General features: G+C 40.4%; 1 protein-coding gene across 7 annotated transcripts; it reads left to right on the forward strand.

The window, feature by feature from the left end:
• Positions 1-929: 929 nt before the first annotated feature.
• LOC311506588 (myosin heavy chain, fast skeletal muscle-like) lies at positions 930-12,872 on the forward strand (the record flags this gene model as incomplete). 7 transcript variants are annotated; one of them, XM_084570599.1, is made up of 39 exons in its annotated part: positions 930-1,314; positions 1,428-1,571; positions 1,694-1,850; positions 1,930-1,957; positions 2,051-2,168; positions 2,258-2,350; positions 2,436-2,499; positions 2,599-2,697; positions 2,801-2,904; positions 2,986-3,124; positions 3,716-3,834; positions 3,942-4,091; positions 5,388-5,558; positions 5,634-5,940; positions 6,084-6,157; positions 6,246-6,333; positions 6,430-6,547; positions 6,642-6,765; positions 6,864-7,000; positions 7,106-7,361; positions 7,577-7,819; positions 7,905-8,081; positions 8,170-8,315; positions 8,431-8,521; positions 8,607-8,996; positions 9,093-9,219; positions 9,509-9,627; positions 9,844-10,040; positions 10,161-10,344; positions 10,436-10,601; positions 10,691-10,815; positions 10,953-11,261; positions 11,337-11,540; positions 11,628-11,753; positions 11,844-12,014; positions 12,117-12,221; positions 12,308-12,403; positions 12,487-12,618; positions 12,852-12,872. In XM_084570599.1, exons 1-39 carry the CDS (start codon positions 1,111-1,113, stop codon positions 12,870-12,872), a joined length of 5,823 nt encoding a protein of 1,940 aa, XP_084426725.1. In that variant the 5' UTR covers positions 930-1,110. The 7 variants fall into 7 exon arrangements, with proteins under 7 accessions (XP_084426725.1, XP_084426721.1, XP_084426720.1 ...); XM_084570595.1 differs by having other exon boundaries at positions 930-1,320; positions 12,487-12,869; XM_084570594.1 differs by having other exon boundaries at positions 2,599-2,749; positions 2,787-2,904; positions 12,487-12,869.
• Between the last annotated feature and the right edge of the window lie 274 nt (positions 12,873-13,146).

A 13,146-nucleotide genomic window follows, 5' to 3' on the forward strand; every position in this document is an offset into this window, starting at 1 on the left:
CTTGTGATACTAAATTCTTTTTATATCTATGGCCAAGAATAGAATATATTTGACCAGGTTTAATGGAACAGTTGACCCTGTTTTAATGGAGTACCAAATCTCCCACGTGTCAACTGCAACTGTACACCAGTGACATTTGGGCGCTTCTCCAAAACTAAAAATAAAAATAACTATAATTTAAAGTATAAATAATTAATATATATCATAGCTGTCCTTGAGGTACAAAACAGTGACCTGTATATTATAAAACAGAATGATCAATAGGAGTCATATTAAAAATAATAATAATAAAAGCAGGAACATGAATGGTGCTCATATTCATTTTAAACTGTATTATATACATATGCATAAACATATGGTTACAGATGCAGTAGCTTGTAGGCCAAATAGCAGGAAATGCATATACAGGAACATTACCTTTGAAAATGATTTTAGCAAAACTATGATGTTTGACTATTAAGTTTGGGCACAAGGAAATTATTACCTTCTATACAGTGTGCTTGCAAGGCAATATAATCATTGTCAATGTCAATGTCACGGGATTAGAGGCAACATAACAAGAATACATGACCAAATTGAGCAGGGCCCACACCTTCTGAGTACAGTGTCCTCCCTCTATAAAAGGGGCTGATTCAGACTCTGACAGCAACTGGTAAGCTTCCAACTCAGGTAAGTACGCTCAGTTGACTTGGTTACTTAGTTATTTGTGAAAGACTTATTTAACATAATTCATAATTTACTAACTTAAAAATATTTATTTACCTATTTATACATTTAACCATGCATTTATTTTTAGTGTATTAGTGTATTCATGTCCCAGAAGGGTTTCTATGTGTGATTCAAGAATTTTTGTAATTTTTCTATTATAATCTATCAATTGAAATTGATAGAAATAGCTATAATTAAACTTGTGTTTTCAACAGGACAATAGTAACAGGCCTGACTGTATTCCATCTTTTGTTGGGACCAAAAGAGGTAAATTACAATTCTAGGGTGCAAATCCAAAATTTCAAAAGACATCTCACCTGATAAGCCTACTAAAAGCATAACCATATTTATTTGAACAACAGTCTGCATGACCTCTCATTTTCAGCCAAATAAAGTGCCATCATGAGCACAGACGCAGAGATGGAGGCCTATGGCCCGGCGGCCATTTACCTCCGGAAGCCAGAAAAGGAGAGGATTGAGGCACAAACCGCTCCTTTTGATGCCAAAACCGCCTACTTTGTGGTTGATGCAGAGGAGATGTATTTAAAGGGTAAACTCGTCAAAAGAGAGGGTGGTAAAGCCACAGTTGACACGATTACAGGAAAGGTAAATGTAATTTTGCTTGAAATGAATCTCTATAACAAAATATATAATACTTATACAATTATATGATCTACTGTCTTATTCATGATTTTTTGTTTTATTATTTTCCCATACAGACTCTCACTGTAAAAGAGGATGACATCCATCCCATGAACCCTCCCAAGTATGACAAAATTGAGGACATGGCCATGATGACCCACCTCAATGAGCCTGCCGTGCTGTATAACCTCAAAGAGCGTTTTGCATCATGGATGATCTACGTAAGTGTTAACATTTACATCAGAATTTATTAATGTGAAGTGTTCTTTTCTCTGCGGTTTGAAGCTCAGATTGACAGAATAATAAATGTCAAATGTTTTCATAAACTTCCTTTTCTTTACAGACTTACTCCGGCCTGTTCTGCGTTGTTGTGAATCCCTACAAGTGGCTTCCTGTTTATGATGCTGGGGTTGTTGTAGCATACAGAGGCAAGAAGAGGATTGAGGCTCCACCACACATCTTCTCCATCTCTGACAATGCCTATCAGTTCATGCTCACAGGTACAATCAAAGTTACCATAGAATTTAGGTGGATATGACAAAGAACGGTGTCAACTATAATGTTGTGCTTATATTTCAGATCGTGAGAACCAGTCTGTCCTCATTACGTGAGTAAAACACAACTATGTCAAGAAGAATTATTCGTGAATTAAACCTACATACATATTGCTATAGTAAGCAATTATCCTTTAATTCCCCAGTGGAGAATCTGGTGCAGGAAAGACTGTAAACACCAAGCGTGTCATCCAGTACTTTGCAACAATTGCAGTGGCTGGACCTACAGGAAAGAAAGCAGAGCAAAGCCATGGAAAAATACAGGTAAATTTTTTTGTGTGGTAAGAATCTATGCAAAATTTGATTGTTGTTTATTTTTTGTTGTGTCACCTCTCCATGATGTCTCTGTGTAGGGTTCACTGGAAGATCAAATCATTGCAGCCAATCCTCTGTTGGAGGCCTATGGCAATGCCAAGACCGTAAGGAATGACAACTCCTCTCGTTTTGTAAGTATTCTTATTTGGAAGCGTCTCATAAATTTCTTACAGTTGCTATTAAAAACTGAAGTCACATTTTCTTGTGAATATTCAGGGTAAATTCATTCGAATCCACTTTGGCTCTACTGGAAAGCTGGCCTCAGCTGATATTGAAACATGTAAGTTTGACTTTCTTTCCTGATGGAGTTATTATGGATTACAAAAAAGGGTCTTGGTTATTTTGGTCTTGATGCTTGCTATCTAACAAATATTCACAGATCTGCTGGAGAAGTCCCGTGTCACCTTCCAGTTGTCTGCTGAGAGGAGCTACCATATCTTCTATCAGCTGATGACTGGCCACAAGCCAGAGCTCCTGGGTATGTTAATAGACAACTTGAAACTTGAACTGAATAAGCGCTGGACCAGTATGTGAAAAAAAAAAATAATAATAATCTAATGTTTTAAGTTTCTCTCTTCCAGAGGCTCTTCTGATCACCACCAACCCCTATGACTATCATATGATCAGTCAGGGTGAAATCACTGTCAAGAGCATCAATGATGTGGAGGAGTTCATTGCAACAGATGTATGTTAATAGTTCTATTTATATTAGCAGACTGTCAGAGAAACAGATTATCTAAAAGGATTTGCTGTGCATGTATTACAGACTGCTATTGACATCTTGGGATTCACCGCTGAGGAGAAGTTTGGCATCTACAAGCTGACTGGTGCTGTGATGCATCATGGAAACATGAAATTCAAGCAGAAGCAGCGTGAGGAGCAGGCTGAACCAGATGGCACTGAGGGTAATTTAATACATTTTGTGATGTTCCATCCTTGTATTACATCTCATTGCATTATGTTACATGCAGCAGGAAAACTAAAAAAAAAATACAGTCACCACAAAGTATGGATTTCCTGCAGTCACTTGGGCGTAGGTAAAGCAGGTTGTCCATAACCCTAAACCATGTTGTGAATTTGTGTGGGCTTGTGTGAACAAGTGGGTAAAGGTGACATTGTAACTGTAAAGTGCTGTGAGTACCAAAAGGAAGAAAAGCACTATATAAGTAGAAGACCATTTACAATAGCAAATCACAAGAGAAACACAGATACATTTGTAGATGAAATTTACTGAAGGCACACTGGTAATCTGCAGTGTGAGTCCCAACATGGGGTAGCTATCAGAGCTGCAATGTCATCTGTGCCAAGACAAAACTGTCACAAGCCAGGACTAACTGAAAAGCAGTATCATATGCAGTACACAGAGACTGTCAGGAAACAACAATGAAAAAAATATATAATAATAATAAAGAGTTATATTGCTGTGAAAGTAGATTTTGGTGGTGTTGTATCGCATTTCATAAAGTTGATACAGACATTTTTGTTCTTTCCATCAGTGGCTGATAAAATCGCCTACCTCATGGGTCTGAACTCAGCTGATATGCTGAAGGCTCTGTGCTACCCAAGAGTCAAGGTTGGAAATGAGATGGTCACCAAAGGTCAGACTGTCCCACAGGTAATGAGGAGGGAAAAAAAGAACTTAATGAACAGTGTTCATAATTGGACAATACAATTCAGATCAGGAGAACAAGTAATATGCTAAAGGCTGTTCTTCTATTGTAGGTCAACAATGCTGTCAGTGCTCTGTGCAAGTCTGTCTATGAGAAAATGTTCTTGTGGATGGTCATCCGTATCAATGAGATGCTGGACACAAGGCAGGCCAGGCAGTCCTTCATTGGAGTGTTGGATATCGCTGGATTTGAGATCTTTGATGTGAGTAGTGGAAAATACACTGCCTGGCCAAAAAAAAAAGTCACTACCTGGATTTAACTAACCAAAGAGGTACAAGCCTCCTATTGGATATTTACTGCATGGGTGATTATCATTTAGCTGACAACAAATTATTTAACCCTAACTGATGCAATGAGTAGCTTCTAATTTCTTAAACAACCATGTTGAAAGACACATCCTGTGGTCATGGAAAAGATGTTAGTCTGCATGCGTCAAGCAGAGAAAACATCTAAGGAGATTGTAGAAACTATTAAAATTGGGTTAAGAACTGCCCAACGCATTATTAGAAACTGAAAGGATAGTGGGGAACCATTGTCTTCCAGGAAGAAATGATGTCAGAAAAAAATCCTGATAGATCGTGATAGATGATCACTTAAACGTTTGGTGAAATCAAATCAAAGAAAAACAACAGTATATCTCAGGGCTATGTTTAATAATGAAAGTAAGAGCATTTCCACACGTACAATGTGAAGGGAACTCAAGGGATTGGGACTGAACAGCTGTGTAGCCTTAAGAAAACCACTAATCAGTGACGCTAACTGGAAAAAAAAGGCTTCAATTTGCTAGGGAGCATAAAGATTGGACTCTGGAGCAATGGAAGAAGGTCATGTGGTCTGATGAGTCCAGATTTACCCTGTTCCAGAGTGATGGGGGCATCGGGGTAAGAAGAGGGGCAGATGAAGTGATGCACCCATCATGCCTAGTGTCTACTGTACAAGCCTGTGGGGGCAGTGCTATGATCTGGGGTTGCTGCAGTTGCTCAGGTCTAGGTTCAGCAACATCATATGCCCAAAGAATGAGGTCAGCTGGCTACCTGAATATACTGAATGATCAGGTTATTCCATCAATGGATTTTTTCTTCCCTGATGTTCATGGGCATATTCCAAGATGACAATGCCAGGATTCATGGGGCTCAAATTGTGAAAGAGTGGTTCAGGGAGCATGAGACATCATTGTCACACATGGATTGGCCACCACAGAGTCCAGACCTTAACCCCATTGAGAATCTTTGGGATGTGTGGAGAAGGCTTTGTGCAATGGTCAGATACAAGATCCTGGTGAAAAAATAATGCAACACTGGATGGAAATAAATCTTGTGACATTGCAGAAGCTTATTGAAACAATGCCACAGTGAATGAGAGCTGTAATCAAAGTTAAAGGCGGTCCATCAGCCTTTTTTTTGGTGGCGACATTTTTTTTAGCCAGGCAGTGTATGTGAGCAGTTTTACAGATGAACACATTTTTTCATTTTGTAACTCAAATTGTCTGTAATTACAGTACAACAGCTTGGAGCAGCTCTGCATTAACTTCACAAATGAGAAACTGCAACAGTTCTTCAACCACCACATGTTTGTTCTGGAGCAAGAGGAGTACAAGAAAGAAGGCATTGACTGGGAGTTCATTGACTTTGGTATGGACTTGGCTGCCTGCATTGAGCTTATTGAGAAGGTAAGGCAAGTTTAGAACCAAGATCCCGTTTTCTGACTAATTACTGATTGTTTTTAACATATAATTTCCTTTCAGCCAATGGGCATCTTCTCCATTCTTGAAGAGGAGTGCATGTTCCCCAAGGCTACAGACGTTTCTTTCAAAAACAAGCTGCATGATCAGCATCTTGGCAAGACCAAGGCCTTTGAGAAACCAAAACCCGCGAAGGGCAAGGCTGAGGCTCACTTCTCTCTAGTTCACTATGCTGGAACAGTGGACTACAATATCACTGGCTGGCTGGACAAGAACAAGGACCCACTGAACGACTCGGTGGTTCAGCTTTACCAGAAGTCTTCTAACAAGCTGCTGGCCTTCCTGTATGCATCACATGCTGGAGCAGATGGTAGGAAGCTAAACATGGGACTACTGCATAATAATGTGCACATTCAGTTGCGTATTTAATGCATATTTTATATAGTATTTCTTAAAAAGCTTAATACATCATTATTCATGAAGTTTATTGATATTGATTGTTTTGAAAAACAGATGCTTCTGGTGGTGGCAAGAAGGGTGGCAAGAAGAAGGGTGGCTCCTTCCAGACTGTGTCTGCTCTTTTCAGAGTACGTCAAGTTTCTTTTTTTTTTACAGAGTTAAAAATGTAAAAGACAAAAATTTGGCCTAATACTTACTGATGCTGCTAATCTATAGGAGAACTTGGGCAAGCTGATGACCAACTTGAGGAGCACTCATCCTCACTTTGTCCGTTGCCTGATTCCCAATGAGTCAAAGACACCAGGTATAGAAGCCTGTAGTTTTACTAGAATAAAGCTCCAAGAAATGCTGCATGATGATATAAAAAACATTATTAACCTTATGAATTTCCAACTCTTAGGCCTGATGGAGAACTTCTTGGTCATCCACCAGCTGAGGTGTAACGGTGTGCTGGAGGGTATCAGGATCTGCAGAAAAGGCTTCCCCAGCAGAATCCTCTATGGTGACTTCAAGCAGAGGCGAGTTAATAAGCAATTCATGTTTATCACAGATGTATTTTGATGATTAAGATTGGAGGAAATTATAAGTAAAAATATATATTTTCTCATATAGATACAAAGTATTGAATGCCAGTGTCATCCCTGAGGGACAGTTCATTGACAACAAGAAAGCTTCAGAGAAGCTGCTGGGCTCCATTGATGTGGACCACACTCAGTACAAGTTTGGACACACTAAGGTACAATTGGACAATATCAATACATTTGCCCTGTACACACTGTATATCTGTTTGTATCAACTGTACTCATGCTTAATTCCATTTACTGGACAAAATAGGTGTTCTTCAAAGCTGGTCTGCTGGGTACCCTTGAGGAGATGAGAGACGAGAAACTGGCCGAGCTGGTGACCATGACTCAGGCTCTCTGCAGAGGATACCTCATGAGGAAGGAGTTTGTTAAGATGATGGAGAGGAGGTTGGATTATCATACTTTAAATACAGACTGCACAGTATATACAAAACTTGAACTTAAATTATTATGTTTACAATATTTATACAATTATCAATCTTACTTTGTTAGAGATGCTATCTTCACCGTCCAGTACAACATCCGTTCATTCATGAATGTGAAAAACTGGCCATGGATGCACCTGTACTTCAAGATCAAGCCTCTATTGAAGAGTGCTGAGACAGAGAAGGAACTGCAGCAGATGAAGGAGAACTATGGAAAGATGCAATCAGACCTGACTACTGCTCTGGCCAAGAAGAAGGAACTGGAGGAGAAGATGGTTTCCCTGCTTCAGGAAAAGAATGACTTGCAACTCCAAGTAGCATCTGTGAGTAACATGATGTAGAAAATAAATGCGATCTATTATTAACTGAAAAATATCAATACATGAGTTGAATAAAGAGTTCTGAGTTTAGAGTTTGAATTTGTATGTCCTCGCACTGATATTGCAGCAATGCAAACCAATCCACTGACTGTAACTAACTATAACTATCTGAAACACAATTCAGTCAAAATAATACCACATAAATGTTCATACTATAGGAAGGTGAAAATCTCTCTGATGCAGAGGAAAGGTGTGAGGGCCTCATTAAGAGCAAGATCCAACTGGAAGCCAAACTCAAAGAGACAACTGAAAGACTGGAGGATGAAGAGGAAGTCAATGCTGAGCTGACTGCCAAGAAGAGGAAGTTGGAGGATGAATGCTCTGAGCTGAAGAAAGACATTGATGACTTGGAGCTCACCTTGGCTAAAGTGGAGAAAGAGAAACATGCCACAGAAAACAAGGTTCCATTTCCTTGTACTCAACACGTCAAGCACTTTTTTTACACTGAAATGAGACACTAAATGTAACTGTTTGTTCCGCTTTCAGGTGAAAAACCTGACTGAGGAGATGGCATCTCAAGATGAGTCCATTGCCAAGTTAACCAAGGAGAAGAAAGCCCTCCAAGAGGCTCATCAGCAAACACTGGACGATCTCCAGGCAGAGGAAGACAAAGTCAACACTCTGACCAAGGCCAAGACAAAGCTGGAACAGCAAGTGGACGATGTGAGGAAATATTGCTGTTGAAGTTTTAATTACTTTGGGTTTAAGGACCCATTTTAAAAATACAAAACTTTTCTTTTTATTTCAAAAGCTTGAGGGCTCACTTGAGCAAGAGAAGAAGCTCCGCATGGACCTTGAGAGAGCCAAGAGGAAGCTTGAAGGAGATCTGAAACTGGCCCAGGAATCCATAATGGATCTGGAGAATGACAAGCAGCAATCTGACGAGAAAATCAAGAAGTAACTTGTTGTTATTTACATTGTTTTATACTAACTTCTCACTATTGCCCTATTGCAACAAAATGAGTCCAATAAAACCACAATCTTTAAAGCTGTCTTGGTTCTCCTTTTCCAGGAAGGACTTTGAAATCAGCCAGCTCGTCAGCAAGATTGAGGATGAACAGTCCCTTGGTGCCCAGCTTCAGAAGAAGATCAAGGAACTCCAGGTAACATTGTTTTTACATGATTGTCAAACACATTGAATACTCAGGACTTAGAAAGCCCACTGAATGATTCTGTCCTCAATTCTAGGCTCGTATTGAGGAGCTGGAAGAGGAGATTGAGGCTGAGAGGGCTGCTCGGGCTAAGGTAGAGAAGCAGAGAGCTGACCTCTCCAGGGAGCTTGAGGAGATCAGTGAGAGGCTTGAGGAAGCTGGTGGAGCAACAGCCGCTCAGATTGAGATGAACAAGAAGCGTGAGGCTGAGTTCCAGAAACTGCGTCGTGACCTTGAGGAGTCAACCCTGCAGCATGAAGCTACTGCAGCAGCTCTCCGCAAGAAGCAGGCTGACAGCGTTGCAGAGCTGGGAGAGCAGATCGACAACCTCCAGCGTGTCAAGCAGAAGCTGGAGAAAGAGAAGAGCGAGTACAAGATGGAGATTGATGACCTCTCCAGCAACATGGAGGCTGTTGCCAAAGCTAAGGTATGCAATAGGCATTCAGAAATATTTCAGCAACAATCCAAATACTGCAGTTCCCTGGTTACTGGATTTCAGCTATGTCAATGATATGCATTACAGAGCAATCTAGAGAAAATGTGCAGAACTCTTGAAGACCAGTTAAGTGAAATCAAGTCCAAAAATGATGAGAATGTTCGCCAGCTTAATGACTTTGGAGCGCAGAGGGCAAGACTTCAGACTGAGAATGGTGCGTATCCAAACATATGAAATGCATACTTCTTCATATATCATTCATTTCGATGTACCAAATTGATTAATGGTTTTTGTGAGGGATACATGGTGGTTTGTATAGGTACAGTAAGATTTTCAAAAATTCTTTTGTTGAAGATGTAAGTAATAAACAGCTATTGAGAGTACATTATATATATGTTTTGATGTCCCTTTACAATTGATGTCCCTTTACAATAATAGTATTGTTAACTTTATTTCAAGCATGAAATAAGCCCTTCAAAAATGTTCTTCTTCTGATTCGTCAGGTGAGTTTTCCCGCCAGATTGAGGAGAAGGACTCTCTTATTTCCCAGCTCACCAGAGGCAAACAGGCTTACACTCAGCAGATTGAAGAGCTTAAGAGACATATTGAAGAGGAAGTAAAGGTATATCATATTTGCATCGTCTTCTTACTACAATACAGTATGTGCTTTTGCCTGTCTAGATTTTGAGGCATGCACACATATGATATCATATATATACTGTATGTCAGACAGAACTGATATATATATATATATACTGTATGTGTGTGTGTTCAGTGTTCTGCAGTGTATTAATAGAATATATTAATTTAGTAATGCATCCTTATAATTAATTGATAGGCCAAGAATGCCCTGGCCCATGCTGTTCAGTCAGCCCGCCATGACTGTGATCTGCTCAGAGAGCAGTTTGAGGAGGAGCAGGAGGCCAAGGCTGAGCTGCAGAGAGGAATGTCCAAGGCCAACAGTGAAGTGGCTCAGTGGAGATCAAAATATGAGACCGATGCTATCCAGCGTACTGAGGAGCTGGAGGAGTCCAAGTACATGACTCCTTTCTACTCCCTCAAAAATTATTTAGATTCAATATTTTGTCTTGATTTAGATCGATGAAACGATGTGAAATGTGAAATTAATTATAAGCATATGCATGGTCACCACAGGAAAAAGCTTGCCCAGCGACTGCAGGAGGCTGAGGAATCCATTGAAGCTGTGAACTCCAAGTGTGCCTCTTTGGAGAAGACCAAGCAGAGGCTGCAGGGTGAGGTGGAGGACCTCATGATTGATGTGGAGAGAGCTAATTCTCTGGCTGCCAACCTTGACAAGAAGCAGAGGAACTTTGATAAGGTAAACTCTTAAACTGGAAGTGAAATTAGTTTTAGCAGAATGGTATTTAACTCTTACAAATCATTTAATTAACTGAACTATGCAAATCCAGGTCCTAGCAGAATGGAAACAAAAGTACGAGGAGGGCCAGGCAGAACTGGAGGGAGCCCAAAAGGAAGCTCGCTCTCTCAGCACTGAGCTGTTCAAGATGAAGAACTCCTATGAGGAGGCTCTGGATCAGCTGGAGACCATGAAGAGAGAAAACAAGAACCTGCAGCGTATGTTTGTTGCTAACTATATTAAATACAAATAGGAATTTACTGTCGGTAGTGAAAAAAATCCAACTGTTTTTTTATTCATTTTGTAGAGGAGATCTCAGATCTGACCGAGCAGATTGGTGAAACTGGAAAGAGCATTCATGAGTTGGAAAAAGCCAAGAAGACTGTAGAGAGTGAAAAAGCTGAAATTCAGACTGCCCTGGAGGAAGCAGAGGTACTATTTTGTATTTCATTTGTTTTTAGTTGCCGCAATTTATTGCAGCAATGACAATGCTATATCCTTAGTTTTTAAACTGTTCAGATTTGTTTGGTTTGACAGAACCTTAATTATGGGACTGACTTTTCTTGCAGGGCACACTGGAGCACGAGGAGTCCAAGATCCTCCGTGTTCAGCTTGAGCTCAACCAGGTGAAAGGTGAGGTGGACAGGAAGCTGGCAGAGAAGGACGAGGAGATGGAGCAGATCAAGAGGAACAGCCAAAGGGCGACTGACTCCATGCAGAGCACTCTTGATGCTGAAGTCAGGAGCAGGAATGATGCCCTGAGAGTCAAGAAGAAGATGGAGGGAGACCTGAATGAGATGGAGATTCAGCTGAGCCATGCTAACAGGCAGGCTGCTGAGGCCCAGAAACAACTGAGGAATGTCCAGGGACAGCTCAAGGTTGGTTTTCTGATCATTTAGTTAAAGAATAAAAAAGGGTCCAGAAGATTTATTGTTTGTTTCTTCTGTTATCAGGATGCTCAACTGCACCTTGATGATGCTGTGAGAGGACAGGAGGACATGAAGGAACAGGTTGCCATGGTGGAGCGCAGAAATGGTCTGATGCTGGCTGAGATTGAGGAGTTGAGAGCTGCTCTGGAGCAGACAGAGAGAGGACGCAAAGTGGCTGAGCAGGAGTTGGTTGATGCTAGTGAGCGTGTCGGACTGCTTCACTCTCAGGTTGGATTTTAAACATTCACAGGAATATTTTTAAATTTGTTATATGTGTTATATTAAACTTATATTACATGATTTTTCTCAATTCAGAACACCAGTCTTCTGAACACCAAGAAGAAGCTGGAGACTGACTTCGTCCAGGTTCAGGGTGAAGTGGATGATGCTGTTCAGGAAGCAAGGAACGCTGAGGAGAAAGCCAAGAAGGCTATCACTGATGTGAGTTAACGGAGCATCATCATCTTTTATGGGTTCTATAAATAGTGGGAAGGTTTTTCAACTGTACTTAGAGACAATTTATTATTTCAGGCCGCCATGATGGCTGAGGAGCTGAAGAAGGAGCAGGATACCAGCGCTCACCTGGAGAGGATGAAGAAGAACCTGGAGGTCACAGTCAAGGACCTGCAGCACCGTCTGGATGAGGCTGAGAACCTCGCCATGAAGGGTGGCAAGAAGCAGCTCCAGAAACTGGAGTCCAGGGTAAGCACCATACTGCGTCAGAATTACTTCAGCTGCACACCATGATATATTATAGTGATGATACTGAAATAAACTATTCTGTAATTCATCATTACATTACAGGTGCGTGAACTGGAATCTGAAGTTGAAGCTGAGCAGAGACGTGGAGCTGATGCTGTTAAAGGAGTCCGCAAATATGAGAGGAGGGTGAAGGAGCTGACCTACCAGGTAAATATAATCTCACTCTAAAGCTCCATAATTACTCCTTTATTCTATTGCATCATGTCATAAGTAACAATCTTTCATCACTGTAGACTGAAGAGGACAAGAAGAATGTGAACAGACTTCAGGATCTGGTGGACAAGCTGCAGCTCAAAGTCAAGGCTTACAAGAGACAGGCTGAAGAGGCTGTAAGTCAAATATATTTATAGGACAGATCAGTTCCAGCTTCATTCATAATGTTACTCAGTCAGTACAACTAAACCCTTCACAGGAGGAGCAGGCCAACACTCATATGTCCAGACTCAGGAAGGTCCAGCATGAGCTGGAGGAAGCTCAAGAGCGCGCTGACATTGCTGAGTCTCAGGTCAACAAGCTGAGAGTCAAGAGCCGTGATGCTGGAAAGGTAGTGCTTCACATTTTTTTGCCAGTATCACATAAAAAGTATGCATTTCCTTATATATCCATTATTATTTCATTCCACTGTGAATTGCATAACTACATGTACATACAGTAAACTGAAATTAATTATGATTTGTGTGCTATTTCACAAACTCCATTGCTCATACATGTGGCAATCCATCTATACATCATTACTGTATTCCTACACTGACTTCATGTTTTAATTATTTCTTTCAGGGAAGTGACTCTGCTGAATAAGACTCATCTGAGGAATCAAAGAGCTCATAAAATGACCCTTTGAGAAAATTATTCTATAAAAGCAATAAATGTTAAACATTTCATCAGTTTTTGTTGTCATTTATTTCTTCTTTACTTTTTGTCATGTTCAGCCCTATATAAACAAGTTGCCTTAAATAAAAAACTACATTTAACTGTATTACAAGCGTTAGTATCAGCCCAAATTAAAGCATTGCTCATATTATTGCTGTGATTTTAGTTATGATCAAATGTTACCTCTGTTTTCCATTATCTG

This window comes from Chelon labrosus, assembly GCF_963514085.1.
Source record: "Chelon labrosus genome assembly, chromosome: 21".
Lineage (NCBI taxonomy): Eukaryota > Metazoa > Chordata > Actinopteri > Mugiliformes > Mugilidae > Chelon > Chelon labrosus.